This window comes from Rhopilema esculentum, chromosome 2 (assembly GCF_057945365.1).
Source record: "Rhopilema esculentum isolate cy_ngs chromosome 2, ASM5794536v1, whole genome shotgun sequence".
NCBI lineage: Eukaryota > Metazoa > Cnidaria > Scyphozoa > Rhizostomeae > Rhizostomatidae > Rhopilema > Rhopilema esculentum.
In genome coordinates, this window is record NC_142816.1 from 968,661 (window position 1) to 993,041 (window position 24,381).

A 24,381-nucleotide genomic window follows, 5' to 3' on the forward strand; every position below is an offset into this window, starting at 1 on the left:
TGCCCGCTACTACGGAGAGGATGCCCGATACTACGGAAAGGATCCCCGTTACTACTGAAAAGATGCCCGCTACTACGGAGAGGATGCCCGCTACTACGGAAAGGATGCCCGATACTACTGAAAAGATGCCCGCTACTACGGAGAGGATGCCCGATACTACTGAAAAGATGCCCGATACTACGGAAAGGATGCCCGCTACTACGGAAAGAATGCCCGATACTACTGAAAACATGCCCGCTACTACGGAAAGGATGCCCGCTACTACGGAGAGGATCTCCGATACTACTGAAAAGATTCCCGCTACTACGGAGAGGATCCCCGATACTACTGAAAAGATGCCCGCTACTACGGAGAGGATCCCCGATACTACGGAAAAGATGCCCGCTACTACGGAAAAGATGTCCGCTACTACGGAAAGGATGCCCGCTACTACGGAGAGGATCTCCGATACTACTGAAAAGATGCCCGCTACTACGGAAAAGATGCCAGCTACTACGGAAAGGATGCCCGCTACTACGGAGAGGATCTCCGATACTACTGAAAAGATGCCCGCTACTACGGAAAGGATGCCCGCTACTACGGAGAGGATCTCCGATACTACTGAAAAGATGCCCGCTACTACGGAGAGGATCCCCGATACTACTGAAAAGATGCCCGCTACTGCGGAGAGGATCCCCGATACTACGGAAAAGATGCCCGCTACTACGGAAAAGATGCCCGATACTACTGAAAAGATGCCCGCTACTACGGAAAGAATGCCCGCTACTACGGAGAGGATCTCCGATACTACTGAAAAGATGCCCGCTACTACGGAGAGGATCCCCGATACTACTGAAAAGATGCCCGCTACTACGGAAACGATGCCCATTACTATGGAAAGGATCCCCGATACTACGGAAAAGATGCCCGCTACTACGGTAAGGATGCCCGCTTCTACGGAAAGGATTCCCATTACTACGGAAAGGATCCCCGATACTACGGAAAAGATGCCCGCTACTACGGAAAGGATGCCCATTACTACGGAAAGGATGCCCGCTTCTACGGAAAAGATGCCCGCTACTACGAAAAAGATGCCCGATACTACGGAAAAGATGCCCGCTACTACGGAAAAGATGCCCGATACTACGGAAAAGATGCCCGATACTACTGAAAAGATGCCCGCTACTACGGAAAGGATGCCCGCTACTACGGAGAGGATCTCCGATACTACTGAAAAGATGCCCGCTACTACGGAGAGGATCCCCGATACTACTGAAAAGATGCCCGCTACTACGGAAAAGATGCCCGATACTACGGAAAGGATGCCCGCTACTACGGAAAAGATGCCCGCTACTACGGAAAGGATGCCCGCTACTACGAAGAGGATCTCCGATACTACTGAAAAGATGCCCGCTACTACGAAAAAGATGCCCGCTACTACGGAAAAGATGCCCGATACTACTGAAAAGATGCCCGCTACTACGGAAAGGATGCCCGCTACTACGGAGAGGATCTCCGATACTACTGAAAAGATGCCCGCTACTACGGAGAGGATCCCCGATACTACTGAAAAGATGCCCGTTACTACGGAGAGGATCCCCGATACTACGGAAAAGATGCCCGCTACTACGGAAAAGATGCCCGATACTACGGAAAAGATGCCCGCTACTACGGAAAAGATGCCCGCTACTACGGAAAAGATGCCCGATACTACGGAAAAGATGCCCGATACTACTGAAAAGATGCCCGCTACTACGGAAAGGATGCCCGCTACTACGGAGAGGATCTCCGATACTACTGAAAAGATGCCCGCTACTACGGAGAGGATCCCCGATACTACTGAAAAGATGCCCGCTACTACGGAAAAGATGCCCGATACTACGGAAAGGATGCCCGCTACTACGGAAAAGATGCCCGCTACTACGGAAAGGATGCCCGCTACTACGAAGAGGATCTCCGATACTACTGAAAAGATGCCCGCTACTACGAAAAAGATGCCCGCTACTACGGAAAAGATGCCCGATACTACTGAAAAGATGCCCGCTACTACCGAAAGGATGCCCGCTACTACGGAGAGGATCTCCGATACTACTGAAAAGATGCCCGCTACTACGGAGAGGATCCCCGATACTACTGAAAAGATGCCCGTTACTACGGAGAGGATCCCCGATACTACGGAAAAGATGCCCGCTACTACGGAAAAGATGCCCGATACTACGGAAAAGATGCCCGCTACTACGGAAAAGATGCCCGCTACTACGGAAAAGATGCCCGCTACTACGGAGAGGATGGGCAATATGATATGATATGATAAATAAAAAAGATAAATTATTCACACTTTTTGTGGATTTTCTGTTGGTTTATGAATTTTAGTGCCAATGGGACTTTGGTTACGTAGGAAGCACAACCCAATGATAGGGATATCTTCTTAAACAATATGTTCCTTCCTTAGATTGGACTCAGTTTTGATTTCCTATATGCATCCGGTACTGATTGGAGCATTATACTGGTCACGTGCTAGCGTTTTTCTGATTGGCCTATTTCGATCCACAACTGGGTTTTTATTTTCCATTATGTTCTTTCGGAACCTTTTTCTGACGTTTTTCTACTCTGTGAAAAACCAGACGAAATGATAAAAAATTAACTGTAATATGCTTAGCTTTTTGCATGGCATTTTCAAAGACTATAAAGCTGTATGTAACGGTTTCTTTCATTGTTCTAAATCAGATTGGCGATCTCTTTCAGCTAGCTATGGTATATAAAGGACTTTTATCATCTTATTTAGCACCAAATATTTTTCTCTTGATACACACGTTTGTAATACCTAACTGAACATGTCTCCAAAAATTGCCACGAACCGGTTGTTTTTAAAAAACGGATATTAGCATTTTCGTGGAAATCATGTTTGGTGGGAAATGGACAACCTTTGCATTATAGGCAATGCTCCTGTACCAGTTGCTGAATGGGAAGTATAATTGGGGTGGTTTTAGGTTAAGAGTTCCATTCTGGATGTTGATTGGGCATGAGAGGGGGCGTTTCTAAGACATGGGGGGTCTGTTGGGGCCCAGACCTTCCTTGGTATCTTAAGACCCCACACAGTTATTGTTATTACATTCGGTAGTGTAATACGTGCCGAGATACACGGCGGCATGTAGAGTTTTAATTATAATGTTGATTTTATATTTCATTTAAAGCAGTAGTAAATAACATGTTTTGAACCTCAATACCTAATAAAGACAAACGTATGGAAAATATCAATCGACAAGTCTCAGTGAACGTGATTATCTAAGTTGAAACTCGTAAGAAGTTAGTTAGTTGGTTGGAGTAGAGTTGAAGTAATGATGGTGATCGGCGAAAATGTGAAACAGAATATTGATGGATTTGATAGAAAATAGTTACACAAAATGGTGATATTTCTCTGAGTCTTCATCTTATACTTCGTTTATCATTAAATATTAAGATAGGGGCACCGCTAGAAATAGTGGTCTCAACAGGGTCAAAAGAGACTACATGTTTCACTGTATCTTTCGATTTTACAAGGAAAATATCAGATAGCGATGTCCGAAGCAGTATATTTGCACGCATATGCAATGAACTTCAATAGGAAGACAAGAATTAAGTATGCTTGATATTTGGGGGGCGTGGTGATATTTGGGGGGCGTGGTGATATTTGGGGGGCGTTTTCAAATAAAACGCAAATGCTCGAGTATAAGTCGTCACTCAAGGGCTTGCTTTCTTCATTAGAGAAATATGTTGGTATCTAATTGTGGAAATTATATTGTTATCCAGTATTTTCTTAGTAAGAAAATTCGTTTTTTCTACGTAAGGAAATTCTTATTTTCTTTCTGATATGGAGGGCGCTTCAGTAGTCGAATATTCAATTATTGATTGGTAAGGCAATACTCTTTCTCCTTTACTATAATGTCTTGAGTGAGGGGCTGAGACCCATGATTTAGAGAAATCCAAGAAAATTTTTTTTTCTAAATTCGTGATATATCCCTGCCTCATGCTAACTCATAATAATATCATTATCATTTAAACATGTGATATGAATGTCAATCAAACAGCTCCATGTCATGGCTCAGACATCTTAATTACCACTCCTTTGGCTGAATATAACCAATTTTTCTAGATTTTTTCTTTTCTCAAGTGCAATTAACTTCATGATGAACAAGCAAGATGATAAAGGCAAACCAAAAACATAAAATAGCTCAAGCAACCTTCCAATCTTAGCCATATTTCAATCGAGAAAGGATAAAGGCCAAAGAGTAAAAAGCTACAAAAAGTTCATAAATCATATCTTTTGCTCCCTTTCAAGAGTGAAAAACACCCCAGTCAATATCCTCATTCCCTTTGGTCTACCTTCATCCCGTTTTTTCTATCACTGCGTCCATTGCCTTCCTCTGATGAATTCGTTGCTACATTACTTTTTGCCGCTTCTTCCGTTCCTTGAACGTATTGAAAGCCAGAATGTACGACTTTCTTCCCAGAATAATATCAAGTAATAAAAAATATTTGAAAACCACTCATTTTTGCAAAATTAATCAACATCATCTCATTTTATTGACAAATTCGGTGGAAAATAGTTCAGGATAATAATTTGCAAAAGTATCATGTGACCGCGTGACGTAGAAGTTGATAAGCGGAGGCTGGCTTACCCTTGAAACGCATAGGGTTTCGACTACTCGCGCTTAAAATGATTTATGACACTCTACTATGAATAAGTGTTAAGAGTTTATCTTCTGTTTGATGCAGTTCTAACGTAGTTATTTTATACTTAAATTTATGAAAAATGAGTATGCATTTTTCATCTACGCCACTGTAAGCCAGATATCACAAAATAAGTTTCTGCTCAAAAATAGCTGCTCTATATCCTTGTCATGGCCATTGCTAAAAGCGAGGGGCAAACTACCGTAAAAATCTCATATACTTTGTTAAAATATATGGGAAAATCTTAAAAAATCTCAAAAATATTCAAAATATCCCAGAACCTCTAAAAACTTTACTTCTTTTGATTCGAACATAACTGACTCGAATATAACTGACTCAAACATATAAAAAGATACAAGTTAATGAAAAATGAAGATCCATTTTTCTCGTCCATGTTTAGGAAACCTTCCTATCTGAACATAAGTTTTCAGGGCATCTTCAAGCCTAGAACAGCCCCCAAATCTTTAGTTCGAAATTCTATTGTCATTTCGAACTACAGCCCCTCTCCCCAAATCATTAGTGTATTATATGTTATTAATGTACATACATTATTATTATCCCAATTTAGCTTTTGTTTATCTATACAAAGTGAACTTTTGTTTAGCATTTCAGTCATTGATTAACACTAACACGAGTCATTCGCTTTCTATTGTAATTTCGAACTACTTGCTTGACTACAGTAAAACCCTGCATATAGTGCCACCATTTTAAGAAACTTTTCCCTCACATAACATTACTTTCATCTCTCAAATAAGAACATAAACAAGTTTTAGATTCTTATACAGAAGTTGCCAAACTTTGAATTTATAGATAAGCATGGAAGCTGGCGCCTTCTTTCAAGATAAATACACAATACTTAATGCTTGCAGAAAACAGAGGAGGTAATCTCAAAACTTCAAATAAGGAATGCTCAGTAATTTCCAACAACCAACGTGTCTCCTTAGAAGCGAATATCGATATAAATCTCTATAGTTGCTAATTTTTGCAAAACATTACTCAGTGAAGATATCATTTTGTTGTAAAGATCAATTTTACAAGTTTGTTTTGCAAAAGTTAAATAAATCATCATGTTTCATAAAGAGTACTTTCTTGCTCAAAATAAACCAACAAACTTACTTCCAGGTACAGGTCCTATGTCACTTTGAATCCCATTTAAAAATGAAAGATCAAGGATTTTAAAAAAGCTTAAATATCATCAAACAGTTATAAAATTTTCAAAATCTTTAAAAAATCAAAAAATCTAAAGGATCTCGTGCACTTGCTGGATAAAATTTGCCTCTCGGCAAATAATAATTGAAGTAAAGCAAAACGTGTGCAATCAGAGATTTGAATCTTCATATTCTTGTGCAGTCTCCCATCCTGTATAGGAAATTCCTAAACTTTTTACTTATCTCAGCACTATCTTTCTTTCAAAGAACTTTCTTATAAAAAATATGTCTTGATAAATACATGTTAGGATGGAATTTGAGTGAATATGTTGACGGAAGTGGCAACATGTAAATAAATGTTTGAATGCGGAAGATTTTTCCAAGGCATATATTCTTACAACCCATACTTCCCTTTCAGATCGTTGATTGCTAGTTTGCAGGAAAGACGAGGCCCCTAGCGAGCGAAGCAATAAGAAAATTTTCAGATTAGCTTGAAAAAACTTTTCAAAGTATTACTTGCAGTCCTTTTTACCAATCGTTTCAACGTTTTGCTATTTGCAAGCATTCTTTTGCTTCATTTAGTTAATTCAATCGGAAATATAGAGTTTGGTTCAATACTTTATTAGTACCCCTAGACCTCGAACTCCTGGAGCAATTTACTCCTCTTGCCTTAATCCCCTCTCGGCAGTCCTGCTCGTTTTTGTATTGCTTTGTATGCTTCAGTTTATTTGTTGTTTTCTACTTTCATTCATTAAGGTTTCCTTGTTCGCTGTTTCGCTTTCAGTTGCGTCACAGTAAAAAACATGCCCTTTTGCTTTAATTGCTGGATGGCAAGTCTCACGAAGTGAGCCCTCTCTGTCCAACTTTGGTTGGTTGTTCTCCTTATTTCCACAATTTCCCTAAGAGCCTCTCTATCTAGCCTACGAACCCTATATATTCGTTAAACTACTACAGACTTTCCACATCCCTCCTTAAGGAATGCAGCAAATTAACCTACATGTTTCTTAAGCTGGTGATCCTCTGATCCTACGATAAAGCCATATTTTCGGGTATAGCGTTCTTTAAATTTAATAGGTGACAAGACCTATTTAAAACCTGAAAGGTACAAGTTGGCTTAAAGAATAAGCCTACACTTTTTACTTTTTACTGGTAAATTTGATAGTTTACTGGCTGGTGTTATGGTAGTCAATTAGTAACCTCAACCTGTCTTCCTCGCTTGGCAAGATAAATATATTAACTATATCATCCAGACAAGAAGCTTCGCACCAGATGTATTTGTCAACCTTGCTTCTAATCATGAAAATATTGCAATAGGCCGGAGCCAGATTCGTCCTTATGACTGAACCCAACTTCTGTCCGTCTGTCTTGCTTCTGTCTGTGAAATGATTATTCAATTAAAAGATTGTCAACTATACTAGAAAGTGAAGGATTTACTAGATAAGGCTGAGCATTGCATTGTTTCAAATGTTCTTCCAAGATACAATAACTAGTTAAATTTAGAGCAATTTTTAACAGAACACACATTCAGCGAAAAACTGAGTTAATGTCTTTATTTCAACAATAATAGAATGTCAGAAGAACTAGGACTAACAAAACAATGTAAAAGCTGTTTTTAGTAACTAAGAAAATTAAAACTGCAAATTATAAATGTTTCCTGCTTTTTAATTTCAGGTACGTTAAGTCCAACAATTTTCAGCGGAAGAAATTTCTGACAATAAACTTTGGCAAAAAAGATCTTCGGAAAGATTTTGAAATTTCGGACAAATAAACTTTCGGACAAATAAACTTTCGGACAAATGTTGACCAATCATTTGGATTTTTTATAGCAAAACCACGTCAGACTATTGACTCACGCGTGTTTCTAAGATTGTTAATAAGCTTTTGAGAAACTTGAATGAATCTCCGAGTACTGAAAATATGACAGTGTTGAGAAACTTTTAATATCGAAATGGCTGAAATTATTTATTTGGTAGTCTGGTGTAGGAATACCATAGAAATCATGGAAATTTGAAAAACGTCTGAGGTCAGACGAACAGTTATCGAAAATGATCAATTAATAATATTGGGATCTGTGACTACATTTCTGAGTGAAATGGTTGATTTGCCGAGTTTAAGGAATCTTTGCACTCGCAACTAAGAGGTTTACAAAATTAAAAGTTTCGCAGCTCACAGTTACGTAAAAAAGATTCCCCTTCGTAATCAAGTAATTGCACGGCCGCGAGACCATCGTGCTCGAACCGTTTTCTCAGCGTGGGTCGTTAGGGATCGTTAGTGTTGGATAGGCTAGACCCAGACTGCTTTCTACGCGAAGTTCTTTTATTGCATTATTCTTATGTTAATTAGATTGGGTTGTGGTAGTTCTTAGTTACTAGTGTAAATAAGGGTTTTTCGTTATGTTTGGTAAAGAGAAGTCAAAAAAACTGGATCTTGTCGTCTCTCTATATCTCGAATTCTCCACATTCTAACAGTTAGGCACGTTGACCAAACGCAAATGTCCTTCGTCAAAATAAAAAACACAAGCAATCTACGTCGTGAGTACGGCAAGTACGTCGTGAATTCATTGAAAATAAAAAAGGAAGATGAAAAAATACATTAATAGACCTCAAAGAGCCAAAACATCAGAAATTGATACTGGTGATACTGTCCTAGCAAAACAGCCTAAGCTGAACAAATTATCTATAGATTTTAACCCAGATCCTTACATCATAATTGAAGAGAAAGAAACACTGCTTATAAGAAAGGAAACAATCACACAATTACTAGAACCATTTGCATTTCAAGAAAGGAACTGAAATTGATTCTGACATAGACGATTAAGATATTCTGTTTATGCCAAACCGTCCAAACGTTCACGCAGCATGATATACGCAACAGCAATCAATAACATATTTTCATAACTGATATCTATGAAAATATACAAAACACGATATCAAGAAAGCTAACTCAATCCTGGAGAGAGCAACCTTCCAAGCGACAAGCTCTTCTGCCGTTCCAATTACTTATAGACCTCGGAGTCGAAGAAAATCCTTCAACTCTTCAAGGCCTGAATGACTAACTCTTTAACTAATTCTTTTCCTCAAAGTGAGATCGAAGGGAAGAAAGAAACTTGAAGATTTTGATTCCGATCCCTTAGAAAATAATATTTCTTTGAATACTTCATTCGACAAATGAAACAAACTTTGCCTTTTGACAAAACACAAACCGCGATACAGCTAGTGCGGATATATATGATATTCCAAACGATGTAAAAAAACCAGTTGTTAGTGATTTAACAGTAACATATATAACAACGACACAAGAAAATCGATTAAGAACGTAATATTAATAAAAATACACTTTTACTGTTAGTTTAACAATCGTGCGAACACAAATATACGCTTACATGAAACAAATTGGAGATTGCATTATGGAATTTATTTCACTGCAAGCCTTACAGGTGCATTGATTTCCGAAATACCAATCCTTTATAAGAATTTTGAATTGATGTGCATTTTTGGATGATTTTATTTCATTTAGAAGAGAAGTCCAACTTTTTGGACAAGTAAAGCTAATAGATTTTAAAGCCATAAATGTACCCTGAGAACAGGTAGATTTTCAATTCTTCGAGAATGATAGCCATTAGATTTTTGGACGAAATAGTCTTTCATCAAAGCTGGATTCAAGTTGTACAAAGTTTTGAAAACTTCTAGTGCTAACAGCCTATTAGAGTCAATTAGCTAAAACTACTTGAAAGAGAGCATTTTCCAGCGAGCTTAAAGCATTAAATTTTTGAAATTTTCCTTTTTGGCGGCAACCATGGTAGTGAGGCACTATAAGGGGTATTTGAAATATGAAATAGTTGAGATTTTCGGGATGAAATTATAAATATTTAGGTTTTTAGGTCTTGAAATATGAAATAACAAAATAACTAAATACCTCTTAAAATGCTGTGTGAGAATTATCTATTTGATAACAGCATTGACTCAAGTGACTATTGATCTGTAGACCTGTTAAGATACCAACCATATTACACCTGGGTTGTTATTTTAATTTGTTCAATCTTTTTAGGTGTTTAGAAGGCTTTTCTCACGGGTAGGAAAAAATACCAATATCATGAAATGTACCGCAAATACTTTTGGCTTATGTTATATCAAAGAAATAGATGGGAATATCAAATAACATAATAAAAATGTTTTATCTATATTGCTTGTTCCACATATATTTATTAAGAATTCTTCTTAAGATCACTAAAACACTGTTTTGTAAGCCATGTAAGATGCAGGATTTAATTGGTGATAAGAATATTGAGAAAGATATTGTTCGCCCTTCAATTTTCTTATCTGGAGCTAACATGTTCACCGAAAAGTTATTCTTATCTTGAAAATTTTGTTTCTGAACATATCTTTTGATTCAGTATGGCGGCAATAAGTAATTCTAAAAGTGATTATTAGTTACGCAAAAAGATCAAACTATATGGCAATAATACGAAAATCCACAAACACGCAACTGTGAAGAGGCTATGTCTGTTTTTCGAGTTTCTTGGGTTGTTCCAAAAAATAACCATTGTAACTCAACCGAATGTCCCATTAGTAAACTTTAAGCGAGAAACAAATTTTTTTGTGAATTTGAAGAATTTGTAAGCTTTAAGCTTGCGAAAATGATGTTCGTGCATCCATTGCTCCCGATTTTGACTTGTCTGAAAGATTGTTATCAATGCAAAGGTTAACAGTAATCCTAAGAAAAATGTGAATGAAAGATCAAGATGATACAATGCACGAAGATTTCATCAATGTGAAATCAAGATGTTTAATCATCATTCAGCAGACTGCAAAGAATAAGTCAAAGCACAGAACAGACAAAACTAGTTCAAAAAGCTGTCTTATACGCAAGACGATGAGCAGATACCCAGTTTTATATATTGTCGCGAGAAAAAGATAGTCTGGGAAGGACAATTGTGCGTTGTTCGATCTTTATGCTAACAAATCAAGACAGTACCCGGTTTTCCACATCCACGCAATAATTATTGATGAAAGTATCGGTGTAGCGCTTTTGTGAATACAGAAGTAGTTGCCAACTCGTCGGCGACCTGCATCGCCGACGGATAAAAGTTATATGGCAACCAGGCTTTAGCTTAAAATTTGCCATGCAAGTATCAAATTCAGTCTGATTTCATGCAATTCGTAAGAGTTCCCCTTGCTGAATCTGATACCTTATCAGGGACCAAAAAGTCCACTAAAAAGCACAATAAACTTAAAAATAATAAGTTTTCCTACATTACTAAACCATCTATATTGGAAGTTGCTAAAGGAAGAGTTAATAATAAAAAAAAAACAAGTTTTTTACAGTAGGCGGATATAGTATAGCTGTTTATGTACAATTTGTGTACAAGCTAATTTAGGCCTACTTTACAAAAATTTAGAATAAAAAGCAATTAAAAATGAAAAGTTAGTAATTATATATATACAAGCTAATTTAGGCCTATTTTGCAAAAATTTAGAATAAAAAGCAATTAAGAGTTATTTTATAATTATTCAAAAAAATTAGTTATTAGTAATTTAAAGTTTATAGTTAGTTATTTAAAAAGCAAGTAAGAGGTATCACAGTTATTTATATCTAAACATTTTCTTTGGGTGTTTGTAGTGTAATTCAAAAATTTTGTTTTGATATATGACGAAAGGGCTAAGAATATTTCATTACCCTTTGAGGAAAATATTGTTGTTAGACTCATGGGAGATTTGAATGGATCTGCTATAGCGGTTAAAATGGAATCCAGGTATATATTAACAGCAAGATAAAACACGCAAAGCAATAATGAACTTTTGTTCATAACTTGCATAAAAAGGGCCGAAATCGCAGTATGCACAGACGTTCCATGAGCAAAGGAAGACAAACTTGACATAAGTGATCTGAGGTATGATTTTCAAGGAATTTTTTATACACTGCTTTGCAGTATCAGAGCATTCCTTGTTCCTCTTCTATTTAACTTATGCATTCATGGTTTAATTTTCGAGGTAGCTGATACTGCAGTTTGTGACTTTGCTGTTCATACTTAGATTTTTGCAACTGACTGTCATTTAGAAAAAGTTTTAGAACGGCTAGAAACTGATGCCCTTGTTTTGTCAAAGTGGTTTCCTGACATTTATATGAAATAGAGTGGAGGACAGAAAGAGCCAATCGAAAAACTGCCTGCCCTTGTTACAGTATCTCTGTTTATGGGGTTTGAACAGATTCATAAAACCTCAGTCTAGCTACTGCCCTCTAAGTTGCATGTTCCATGACAGATGTCTGAATGCTGAAATGAATCAAATCAAAGAAAAATCCCTCAGAATTGTTTATAAGGCAGTCATGTTGACTGCAAAACATTGCTTACATCAGAAAATGCAGTTTTCATTTACCAACACAATCTACAGTTCTTGAGGATAGAAGACTACAAAACCAAACATAACCTGAACCCTAGTTTCTGAAGTGAGATTTTTGAATCAAGAAATGTACCTTATGATTTGTTAACTGAAAATAATCTTGGCATTCCAAAATTCTTAAAGCCAGGACAATTATTAATGGTATAGGAATTGTGATATATTTAGGTCAAGAGCTGTGAACAACGCTTACTAGCAAAATGGGAGATTCCCAATCATTAGCAACTTTTTAAAAGAGTGAAGAGCACATCCTATATAATGTGACTGTAGAGTATGTGAAATATTTTCATTTTATATTTGTATGTTAAATTTGAAATTTGAAATTTTTCAAAGGTTGCCCATTTATTCAGGACTTTTGGCAGAAGAAAGGTTCCTGAAAAGGCGCAACACTGTACGATTCACAATTGAAGTTACCTTTCCCATGAGATTTTTAAAATCATTAAAACTGATCCTGTGAAGATCATCATACATGATACTTTCATCTTTTTGGCAGCATCTTAAGACCTCTTTGATACATGTGTAAAATTGCTGTACTATTTAATGTGTAATTGCATTCAGAAAATCGTTTCCATTCGCGTTAAGTTGAAAATTTTCGAGAAGATAATATCTTCGATTAGTCTTTGAACATTAATTGGAAATCATTTGACACCTTTTGTAAAGTCAATAGTATTGGCAAAACATTTGCTAATACTTTTTTCTTTGTGGACTTTGGTTAACTTTGTGTGTTGTTAATTTAAGGTTTATATTTTTCAAAAATTTGATCTCAGTTTAATCGTTCATTCAGCGAAAAAATGACACAGGCCATGATTCCAGCAAAATTTTTGGAAAGTTTCAGGTAGCAGGCGAACTTTCTTCAATTAGATGAAAGATAAAATCGTTAACAGAATCAATGTCAAGCATGAGTTGTTTGTATTTGTATTTGTATTTGTATGTGTTGCTACCTAGCATCCGAGAGAGTTTTTAGGACACTGAGAAGCTATGCATATCGAGTTGTTCCAAAAGACTGGAAGATAACATTTTTGTTCCTCTTTTCAAATATTATTTCAGCCTAATTGCGTATTCCTTCTAAAAGGTTACTGAAGTTTTTGACGTCACTATTCCAAATTTTGGTCATAAATAGCAAGGACATACATTTTGAAAGTTTTACCTTAGAACGAAACTCTATTATCGTGAATTTCTTTGCAGCAAATATGAAATCATTGATCATCCTGGTGCTTCTTGCACTTTTGTCAATTGCTTATGGCAAAGCTGTGAAATCAAGGGATGCCCGCTACTTTGGAAGGATTCCCCGATACCACTTAAAAGAACCCCGCCACTACGGAAAGGATCCCCGCTACTACGGAGAGGATGCCGATTTCTACCATGAAAAGGATCCCCGATACCACGAAAAGGATCCACGCTACTACGGAGAGGATGCCGATTTCTACTTTGAAAAGGATCCCCGACAGTACAGAAAGGATGCTTTTTGGGTTGGGATTAGAGAGTAGCTTATAACCATGGAACTGATTTTTTCATGCCATTACTAGTGCTATTAGTAATTTTGATGAATTGATATAGCAATGAATTTTGAGAACTGAGAATCATGACTTCATTTTGTCAAAATTCTGTGTCTCTTTCTTCTTATGATGAAAATGCAAAATAAATAAATCTAAAATCTATAACAGTACAAAATACATCATCTTGTTATAGCCAACTTAAAGCAATTCATTTTTCAAATTTTTGTCATAATATTGAATCTTGTATTTCTATTTGCCTTTGCAAAAACGATAAAAAGGAAGTATAAAAGTCTCCAATAAATTATTTGACAAAAACCTTATTGAAACACATGCAATTAAAACATACTGACCAGTGGGGTGATTGCTCAAAATTGGCTAGGGGGGGGGGGGGCACCAACCGTTTTGATAAAACCTTATTCGGGCGGCCGAAATGTGATTGAAAATTGACAAGCTATGACGCAGCAAGTTTACGGAACTAATATATTGGGGCTCTGTGAGTGGAACCTAACTGGGATTTTGTGTTTTTTAATTTGACGAAGGACATTTTCGTTCGGTCAACGTGCCTAAATGTTAGAATGTGGAGAATTCGAGATATAGAGAGACGACAAGATCCAGTTTTTTTGACTTCTCTTTACCAAACATAACGAAAAACCCTTATTTACACTAGTAACTAAGAACTACCACAACCCAATCTAATTAACATAAGAATAATGGAATAAAAGAACTTCGCGTAGGAAGCAGTCTGGGTCTAGCCTATCCAACACTAACGATCCCTAACGACCCACGCTGAGAAAACGGTTCGAGCACGATGGTCTCGCGGCAGTGCAATTACTTGATTACGAAGGGGAATCTTTTGTACGTAACTGTGAGCTGCCAAACTTTTAATTTTGTAAACCTCTTAGTTGCGAGTGCAAAGATTCCTTTAACGGCAAGAAAAGCCGACGTTTCTTTTTAGTTTTAATTAAAGAAATTGCTCAGAAACGAACAGTTTCTACCAATCTCACTAAAAAAATTTGTAAGAAACTCAGAATTTCTGAAGCAGTTTCCGACATCATAAATCAGTAGAAAGGAACATTTCCGTTTCCACTAAGTGCCACATCAGAAACGTTGACACTTTTTAAAACGGAAACGATAAAAAATCTAACATCTCCTATGCCATTTTTGCAGAATAAATTTACGTTTCCAAAAAAGCCCAGTTTCTTACTTACAGAAAACATCTGAAATTTAACTTTTTTATAGGCAAATGATACAGAATAAATTGAAATTTCCAAGAAATTATATTTTCTTACCTACGGAATCGGCTCAGAAATCTATCTTTTTTATGCAAATAATACTGAAGAAATCTGAGTTTCCGAAAAATCCTATTATCCTATCTCTACCTTTGGAAACGGCTCGGAAATTTCAGCTTTATCTTATAAACATTGATGTTTTTAAAGTTTCAAACTGTTTTCCTGAATAAAACCACGCGAAAAAGATCGGCAGGTTGAGAAAATATCAGATAAATTTCAAAGAAGATGTATCAAACTCATTTCCATGAAAATTATCAGAACATTTAATGGTAAAGACACCAATAATGCTACAAACAATAAAAAAATTTCATATTCTGTATAACTATGGATAAGAATAGTAGACTGACATGACATATATGGACTGTAATTGCCAAGTTAAGATAAGTCAACACTAATAGATGAAACTTTTAAAAATAAACTTATGGAATAAACCTATTTGATTCAGTTCTTATTTTAACCGTTTATATTCGTTAGGAAGAGTGCAGGGGATGAAGATTTATATACTCAGGTGGAAAGTAAAATGGCTGCTTTAATAGCGCATATTTTGAAAAATAATATTAAAGAAAAACATAATTTTTCAAGATTACTCAGCTAAAAACGTATTCTATGACTTATAATTAATTTATCTGTTAATACATTTTCAGTCCATCTACGTTATGGATACACACAATAATTTTTGTGAACGTACTTTGTTGAAATCCTCTACCTTCTTCCAATCATCGTAGTCCTCTTTTACAAATGTTTTTGTTTTCCCCCTTTTAATGGCATTCGTTTCATTGCAGAACTCTTTTATTCCTTCAAATCTGTTTGCCTTTTTCTGCATTTTTTTGCCTCATTCTCTCATCAAGCAAACCAGTGAGATGATGCAGGGCTTCAGTCTCCAATAGGGGGATTTGATCTTGAGAACATCTCCATGGTCCTCTTCGTCTTGTGTGCTTGAATACATCACCACAAAGCTGATCACTGATAAAGGCATTATCCTGCTGCCCAAATCTAAAAATTAAAATTTGAGGAGTAAATCGTTAAAAGCATGTTAAAAATAAATCTTAATTCAGATTAACAGTGTTATTATTGAATCAGTTGTAAATTGTAGTTTGTGCAGTAGCTAACTTGGATGAATTTTCCAATGTGAAATAATTTTCTATTGACCCTTCAAAAAAGTTCAAATGTACATACAAGACCTAGCCTTTCAACAAGAGCTAACTTCAGCGTGCTCTTACTTGTCATTTGAGGAAATTAAGAAAAACTTATCCTCCTTCTATCTATTTTCCGCTGAAATTAATTCAATCCCGCATATATTTATTAGGAATTAATAAATGCACGATTTCATAGTTTTTTAACTTTTTGGCTCCGAGTACTGAAGTTTCTTAATTTTTTCCGACTGTCCAATAGTCGTTTCTTATAGCCACATCAAAAAATAAACATAGTTTAGTAGCTCGTATGTAGTGCTTTAGCTAATTTGTACTTCTTTCTGCCAGCATTCCTATCTGAAAGTCTTCCTGCCAGCATTCCTAACTGAAAGTCTTCCTGCCAGCATTCCTAACTGCAAGTCTTCCTGCCTGCGTTCCTATGTCAAAGTTTTCCTCCCTGCGTTCCTATGTCAAAGTCTTCCTGCCTGCGTTCCTATGTCAAAGTTTTCCTCCCTGCGTTCCTATGTGAAAGCCTTCCGGTCGGTTTAGCTTGTGTTTTTCAGTAACCAATGGCTGTTCGAGTAATCTAATCAATCTTTGGAGAAATTATTTGCTTATGACGAAAAAACGACGAAAAACCGTCAGGAGAAAGTAATTATTGATGTGGCAATTGTTTTGTCTTAATTCCTATGAGCAAATTCCTGTGGCTGCATAAATCACTCTAAACCATTGTTTGCACTTTTTTGCAATATAGGCAATCTGCAATTTGTTTTTTTTCTAGGTGTTTCATCTTGTTTAATATTATGATGTATTCTCTAACTTGGCTAGCTTGGTTTTTTTATTACCCTCGAGCTAATTCTATCTATTTTTCTAGTTATTGATATCTTCTCTGAACCAGACTGTTTATAAAAATTCAATAGAAATAAGCAAGTATTTTCTAAAAGGGGCGTTTTCCGGCGTTCAAGAGGGCGTGGCCTCAAAAAAATTTCGGTCACACCCATTTCACCCCCTCCACTTTTAGAGTGGTGCACGGTCCCTGGTATGACCCTCGAGGTTGCCAAGAATGTTGACTATGCGTTGTTTTCCAGCGTATGTACTGACCAATAAAAGTGGGCTTGCGATATACACTGGTTAGAAATCCAGAATAGGACTTTCCGACCAAAACATCTAAAAGTGGGAACGAATCATTTTCTTCCTTTTCAAAAGTAAACTGGAGGGCTGGGTGTAGGCTATTAATGTCGTTATAAATTGCCCGATAGCCTCGTTCTGATCATTTGTTGCAAGAAGCCTTCCTGGACGGTCACACACTAGAAGCGCTTTTCTGTTTGATACCATTTACTGGCAGTGTAAAAAACCATTTAAGAAGAAAATTAACAATTTTGATAGAAGGGAAACTGTTTGCGTAGCCTGGAACATGCCTGAACATATTTCCGCGAACTATCGTAGAAGCACGAAAACAAAAATAACTCGCATTTAAAACCTACAAAATCTGTATCAAAACATCGTAAAACTCTCGAAACTTCACGCTTTTTCTTTTTCTCTTCTCGCCATCTATAAAACTTTCACTCCTCCTCCCTCACGCGGTTTTTAACTAATTTGCATAATAATAACAACAAAACAGAAATCTAAGGTCCCGGATAAAGTCTAACGGTCTATCGCATGCTCTAGAGTCCCGTATAAAAGTCTAACGTTCAAAACAAAGTCATTTTTCTGACACACTCCCCCCATTTGACGTCCCAAAAGGCGTCAAATGTTTAATCATCAGCAAGTTCTCTCTCTTCATCACGAAATGTCTCTCTAATTGTCTCTACCGCAATTGTAGCTGCTTTCCTCTTTGGTCTGAACTCCTTCGCTTGTGCATTAAGTTGTGCGTTCTCTTTATCGTTCACTCTTGCCTCGGTCTTCTTGTGTTCCTCATCACATGCTAGCTCCAGAGGGTATAACATTTGCACTGCCCTCTCTATTCTTGTTTTCTTTGATCTTAGCCTAGCTGCTCTGACAATGTTATCTTTTCCCTTTATAGGACTCTCAACTACTCCAATTGCCCATCCGCCTCTATTCTTCGCTTCACCCTTGATGAGAACAACATCTCCCACTGATATCTGGTTTTCTGTCCCATGATGCACTAGATTATGCTTCTCTCTTAGAGCTTTGACATACTCATTGGAACACCGCTTCCATATGTTTTCTTTGCATCGCTCAAGATATTTAGCTCGTTTTCTTAAATCTCCATCCTTGATCGCCTCAATATCCTCTTGTAGTAGAACGTTATTACTTCCTAGCATCATGACATTGGGTGTAAGCTCTGGCATTTGGATATCGTCCTCCACGTAACATAATGGCCGATAGTTCAGGATTGTCTCTACGTCGAGCATAACTTCTTTGAGCTCTGGAAACTTTAGGTTTGCTTTTCTGATGACCTTGTAAAGAGACTGTTTTACAAGTCCGATTATTCTTTCAAACTGGCCGCCCCACCACGGTTCTTGCTTAAGTTGAATGTCCATTTGATGTCGTTCCTCGCCAGATAATCGTTGAATCTCTCACTCTTCAGCATGGCTTTTTGCTTCTCAGCGCCTGAAATAAACGTCTTAGCATTGTCTGAATATATGTTGGAAGGTCTACCGCGTCTTGCAATCAACCCTTTCGGGCATGGAATGAACTGCTCTACTGTCATGTCAGTGACAACCTCAATGTATACAGCTCGAGTGAGGCTGCAGGCAAACAAAAGAACATATGCTTTCTTCTCTATCGCTTTCCCACACCTGTATCGGATTGGCCCTGCGTAGTCAACGCCGATCACCTCAAATGGCCTACTCCCCCCAGTTCTGTCCTCTGGTAGAATCCCAGGTGGTGGACTGTTGAATGCTCTTGCATGAAATCTCTTGCATCCTGCACACTTAAATCTCAATTTCTTTACAAGCTTTCTCAACCTTGATACCCAAAACCTCTCTCGTACACTTGACATTGTCATGCTGACTCCCCCGTGGCCTGTGCTTATGTGAGAATCCATCACCAGCTTTTCTGTGAACAGTGTGTCTGAAGGTAGGTAAATAGGGCACTGTCTCTGAATCCGTCCTCTGCACTCTAATATCCCCTCATCATTCTTCTGGATGTTTAGCTTCTGTTCATCTTCTTTGAAACTGTCATTGCTCTTTGCTCTACTCTGTACTCGCTTTACACACTGGGTTATCTGCTCTTGGATTTCAGGGGTAGATAATGGGCCTGATTCTGCTTGATTTCTTTGCTTGTGAATTTCTGATAAATCTGACGATCCATGCTGTGACCCTCATCGCCTTCCAGTACTCGAATCTCTCTAATACTTCATCCAGCTCATTTTTGACAGGATATGCAACTCTCAGAATCTCCTTGATTAGTTTGGACTCCCTCTCTGTGTCTTCACTTGAAGATGTGGCAATATCTGTTGGCCAGTCTTGTTTGGTTGCAAGCCAAGATGGTCCTTGGAACCACTTTGGATCAATGCGACTGGCAAGGCAACCCCTGCTCCCAATATCTGCAGGATTGTCGTTTGTTGGTACATGTCGCCATGAGATGTAATCCTTCAACTGATTTTGCGTCACTCGGTTGTGCACAAACTGTTTATAGTTCCCTTGTCCTCTCACCCAATGAAGGGCAACAGTGCTGTCTAGCCAGCCAGTACAAGATCTTACTGGCTATCCTTTAAGTGCTTGTTTCACATTATCGATGAGATTTGCGGCCATCTGACCTGAGATTAGTTCTAGCCTAGGAATGGAAAGTCCCTTTTTTGCAAGTCTTGACTTTGATACTAACAGCCCTTGGTTAATGCCCGAATCTTGCTCTACCACAGCGTAAACAGCTGCTGATACCCCATTGCCGCTTGCATCACCGAATGCATGTAAATCTATGCCTTTGACCGACTCTTTCGCTGGGGTCACGCTTCGTGGTATTTCTATTCTCTCAGGTAATGACTTGATGAATCTTTGCCATCTTTTTTGTAACTGGTCTGTTATCTCTTTATCCCATGATAATCCTTCTTCACATATGTCTCGGTATATTATCTTCCCTGTGAGGAGTACTGGTGAAACTATCCCCAAGGGATCATACACTGAAGCAAGTCCGCTAAGGACTGTCCTTTTTGTAACTCTCTCTGGCATCTCTGGAAAGCTGATTGCTAGGGTGTCTTCCCTTTTGTCCCATGCTAACCCCAACAGCTTTGTCTCATCACTAGTTGTACCAACTTGTTGCTTGGCATACGTTTGGCTTGAGGCTTTGCATTGATCTATTTCCTCTTGGAAACTCTCTAGAGATCGATCGTTTGAGTGCCATTTGTGCAACTCGAACCCTGCTGCATTGAAAATCTTCACTGTTCTTCCCTTTAATTCCTCTAGTTCCTCTGGTTTGTTTGCTGATAACAGCAGGTCATCAACGTAGATGCTCTGTCGAATTTCTTCAACTTCCTCTGGGTATACACTCTTCTTACTGCGGAGGAGCTGCTCATTGGTCCCTCCTAAAAGAAACGGCGATTGGGACAATCCAAATAAGACTCGTGTGAAACGAAGAGTCTCCTTTCTGTTCCGGTCCATGTCTGTCACCCAATGAAATCGTAGGACATCCCGCTCGGCCTCTCTCACTCTTATCTGTAGGAACGCTTGTTTCATGTCTCCGGCTAATGTTATTGGTCTGCTCCGATTTCTGACTAAAATGTCCCAAATGAGATTTTGCGTTGGGGGTCCTGTTTCCAGGCAATCATTCAAGGATGCTGCATTGCTACTTGTCTTGGCCGATGCGTCAAAAACTATCCGGATCTTGGTGGTTTCTGCTGATTCTCTTATGACTGGTTTGTGTGGGAGATAAAATGCTCTTCCTGTTGGCTCCTGGTCCACCACTTCTACAATGCCTTTCTCTTTCTGGTCTTGAATAATCTGGTCATACTTCATGTAGAGATTTGGATCCCTTTCTAATCTGTTGATAAGCTTTTCTAGACGAGCTAGACTCCCTGCTTTATTGTCTGGTAAATGTGGACAATCTCCTTTCCACAACAAGCGTGTTTCAAAGAACCCCTCAGGTTTCTGCTCTAATTGCTCCGCGAACTCCCCAAAGACTGACTGATTTCCCACCTCTCTCTCTCCTAATCCTAAAATTTCAAGGCTGCAGAGCTTGTCGTAATCTACTCTTGATGAACCGGCAAAGAACAAATGTTCTGTTTCTACCTCTGATCCTGGCGAAATGATTGTCCATCCAAACTTTATTAACTCTCCTACTGGCTCTCCTGGTTTTCCTAGCCTTGGTTTTGTTTCTGTCTTAATCTTAGCATACTCTGAAGCACCTATAATTAGATGGATAGGTAGCTCTGCTTTATCATCCGTGTCATCCATCTCTTCTCCGTTTAGATGCTGATACCTTCTTAAAATCTTTGTGTACTCTGGATTTGTCAGTGATAATAACAGCTCTCTCTCTACTTTACTGACAGATACTCCCAACTTGAAATTGCCTCTCAGGTTCTTGACCTCTACACTATAGATGTCAATTCTCTGGTTTGCCGTTGCCATCATCATGTCTATTTGACGATACTCCCTTGTCACTGGTTTAATCTTGAGAATATCAACCAGCTTTGATGATATGTATGAGCTGCCTGCTCCTGTGTCCAGCAGCGCTCTGCATGTTATCCCGTTTACCTTCACTACCACCACTGAGTAAATTATTCCTTGTGCCCCTGTGGCCAACATCACCTGGTTTGGCTGGCTGGTCTTACTATCTCTTGACTTTTTGTCACATACGGATGTATGGTGTCTGTTGTGACAATTTCTACATCCTCTTTTCACTTGACACTCAGCGGCACGATGATTCGAGCCAGTAGAATTGAAACATAATCTCTTATGCCGTAAAATGTCTCTCCTTTTCTCAAATTCCTGGACTTTGTTACAATCATTGAAGGGTAACCCCTCAATATTCATTCGCACCTTTGGCAACAAAAGTTCTTTCAGATATGAGAATTTTGCTACTGCATCTATGTTTACCCTGTCTATTTCTGCCTCAAATTGATTCCAGAATCTGAACCAATCAATGTAAGTGCCTTGAAATTTGGAGATAATCAATTTAGGAAGCTTTACCTTGCTTGATACCTCACCCCCTACGCTTGTTGATGACTTAGGCCCTTGCTTTATCTCCTCCAATTTTCGCTCTTGTTTGATTCTTTCCTCGAATTTTGCCTGTTCAAACTCTGCTTCCTGCGCGAACAGCTTTTGTTTGGCCAACAACAAGACCTTTTCTTCCTCACTCCAATCATTCTGCTTTATTTCTGTCAAAACTCCCTTTAATTCGGCGATAACTGGCTCAAATTCCTTGATTTTCTCACTGATTTTGTTGCTCCACAAACGAACTTCTGTTGGTTCGACCTCATCCTCTAGTTTTAATTCTTGTACCTCACATTTCAAGTCATGAATCTCGGTAATCTTTTTCTCGTATATTCCCAGTTGTCTCTCGATTGACACTTTGTCCTTTCTTGATAAAATCTCGTTGGTTTCCACACTGATAAATTCGAGAAGACGGGTTTTCCCCTGGATTTTCTTCTCGAGGCTCTCAAGTTCCGCTTTGTTCGCCATATCTCACTGTTTCTCGTCTCTTGGGCTCTTCTCTCCCATCTGGGGTGCCACTGTTTCGCGAACTATCGTAGAAGCACGAAAACAAAAATAACTCGCATTTAAAACCAACAAAATCTGTATCAAAACATCGTAAAACTCTAGAAACTTCACGCTTTTTCTTTTTCTCTTCTCGCCATCTACAAAACTTCCACTCCTCCTCCCTCACGCGGTTTTTAACTAATTTGCATAATAATAACAACAAAACAGAAATCTAAGGTCCCGGATAAAGTCTAACGGTCTATCGTGTGGTCTATAGTCCCGGATAAAAGTCTAACGTTCAAAACAAAGTCATGTTTCTGACAACATTGCAACTGGTTGATTTGACATATTAAGTAAGCCCGAACGAATTTTAAGGCCCAACAAGTATGTCATAAAACTTACCTGTCAGAATCAGACACAACTGTCCTACTGGTGTTGTGAATAACATTAACATATTCTTTGCCTTGTATTCTGTCAGTTTCTGGTAGACAGGGAAATTGTTGTGACAAACTAAGCAAGTGCCTAAAACCAAATTTGACTTCAGAATATGGTCGCATATCGGTAACTGATTGATTTTCCGAGATGGCTGATCATTACATAATTTTTTCAACTTTCTGACAAACTGTGCTTCGAACTGTTCGGAGATCAAAGAACACTGCGCAAATCGAAGACCGCGCTTTTGCGCTTGATTTGTCAAGTGAATTGTTGGCAGTCAAAATTCAGTGAGGGCGTTATAAAACGACATTAAGATTTTAAGGTGCTTTAGAAAATTATCTCACTCAGCCTCTGTTTTGAAAATGGTATATGTGTCGTTCACATATCGAAAATAGACGCCAGGCTTTTGGTCGTAGTTGAACAAACGCTCTTCAATAATCTGCAAGCCAACAAAGATATTGGCAAAAGCAGGTACCAGAGGGCTACCCATAGCGTTACCATCCATTTGTTGTTATATTTGAAATGGTGGGCTATTAAGCTCGCTCCGGTGCATAACGTCGGCAGGGGCCTCACTTCATACTTTTTGTTTGGGGGGTGATTGCTGGTTGAACATGTAGGGAACTGGCCCTAGGTTCCCGTAACCCAAAAATAAGTCTGAAGGTCACCCGCTTAGGGCCTTGCTTGATGTGTTCACAGGCTCGCCAATGTGCTTGTCTGTCCTAGGGGAGGCGAGCAAGAGAAAGATTTTTAGTAAATAAGGCAACTCTCCATCCTGGATTCAAAGTGCAACCACTCATTTTTTACAACATACTTTTGATATGCACACGGTTTTCTAATCCCACTGATTTCGCTACACTAGATGTAAAATCACTATACACAAACATTTCTCAAGATAAGGTTATCAAAGCTTCCATCGATACCTAAAAAAATTATTATTGGGAAACTTCTCCGCTGCATATAAAATACAACAAAAGGTGATATTTAATCTCAAACATACATATTGCCTTTACAATCTCTTTTCTATAAGAACAATTTTATAAGGACACGAGCCTCTAAATTAATAAAAAATTAAGAATTAAGAATTTGGTAAAAAATTAAGAACAAGTTAGGAACAAGCTGAGACTGAATTACTGTAAAATGTAACTTTGAACAATGTTTAATCTAAGAAACGGGGAGCTTTTTTGACATATAGGGGTGCTT

The 24,381-nt window shown here is 38.1% G+C and overlaps 2 protein-coding genes across 2 annotated transcripts; both read right to left on the reverse strand.

The window, feature by feature from the left end:
• Positions 1 to 13,639: 13,639 nt before the first annotated feature.
• Positions 13,640 to 23,113, reverse strand: LOC135695688 (uncharacterized). The gene is made up of 2 exons (XM_089109301.1): positions 16,483 to 23,113; positions 13,640 to 16,010 (listed from the first exon to the last, which is right to left on the reverse strand). The coding sequence occupies exon 1, from the start codon at positions 22,726 to 22,728 to the stop codon at positions 19,819 to 19,821; it is 2,910 nt and encodes a 969-aa protein (XP_088965427.1). The 5' UTR covers positions 22,729 to 23,113; the 3' UTR covers positions 13,640 to 16,010; positions 16,483 to 19,818.
• LOC135695685 (uncharacterized) lies at positions 18,597 to 19,157 on the reverse strand. The gene has a single exon (XM_065214855.2). It carries the CDS (start codon positions 19,155 to 19,157, stop codon positions 18,597 to 18,599), a length of 561 nt encoding a protein of 186 aa, XP_065070927.2.
• Positions 23,114 to 24,381: the final 1,268 nt, after the last annotated feature.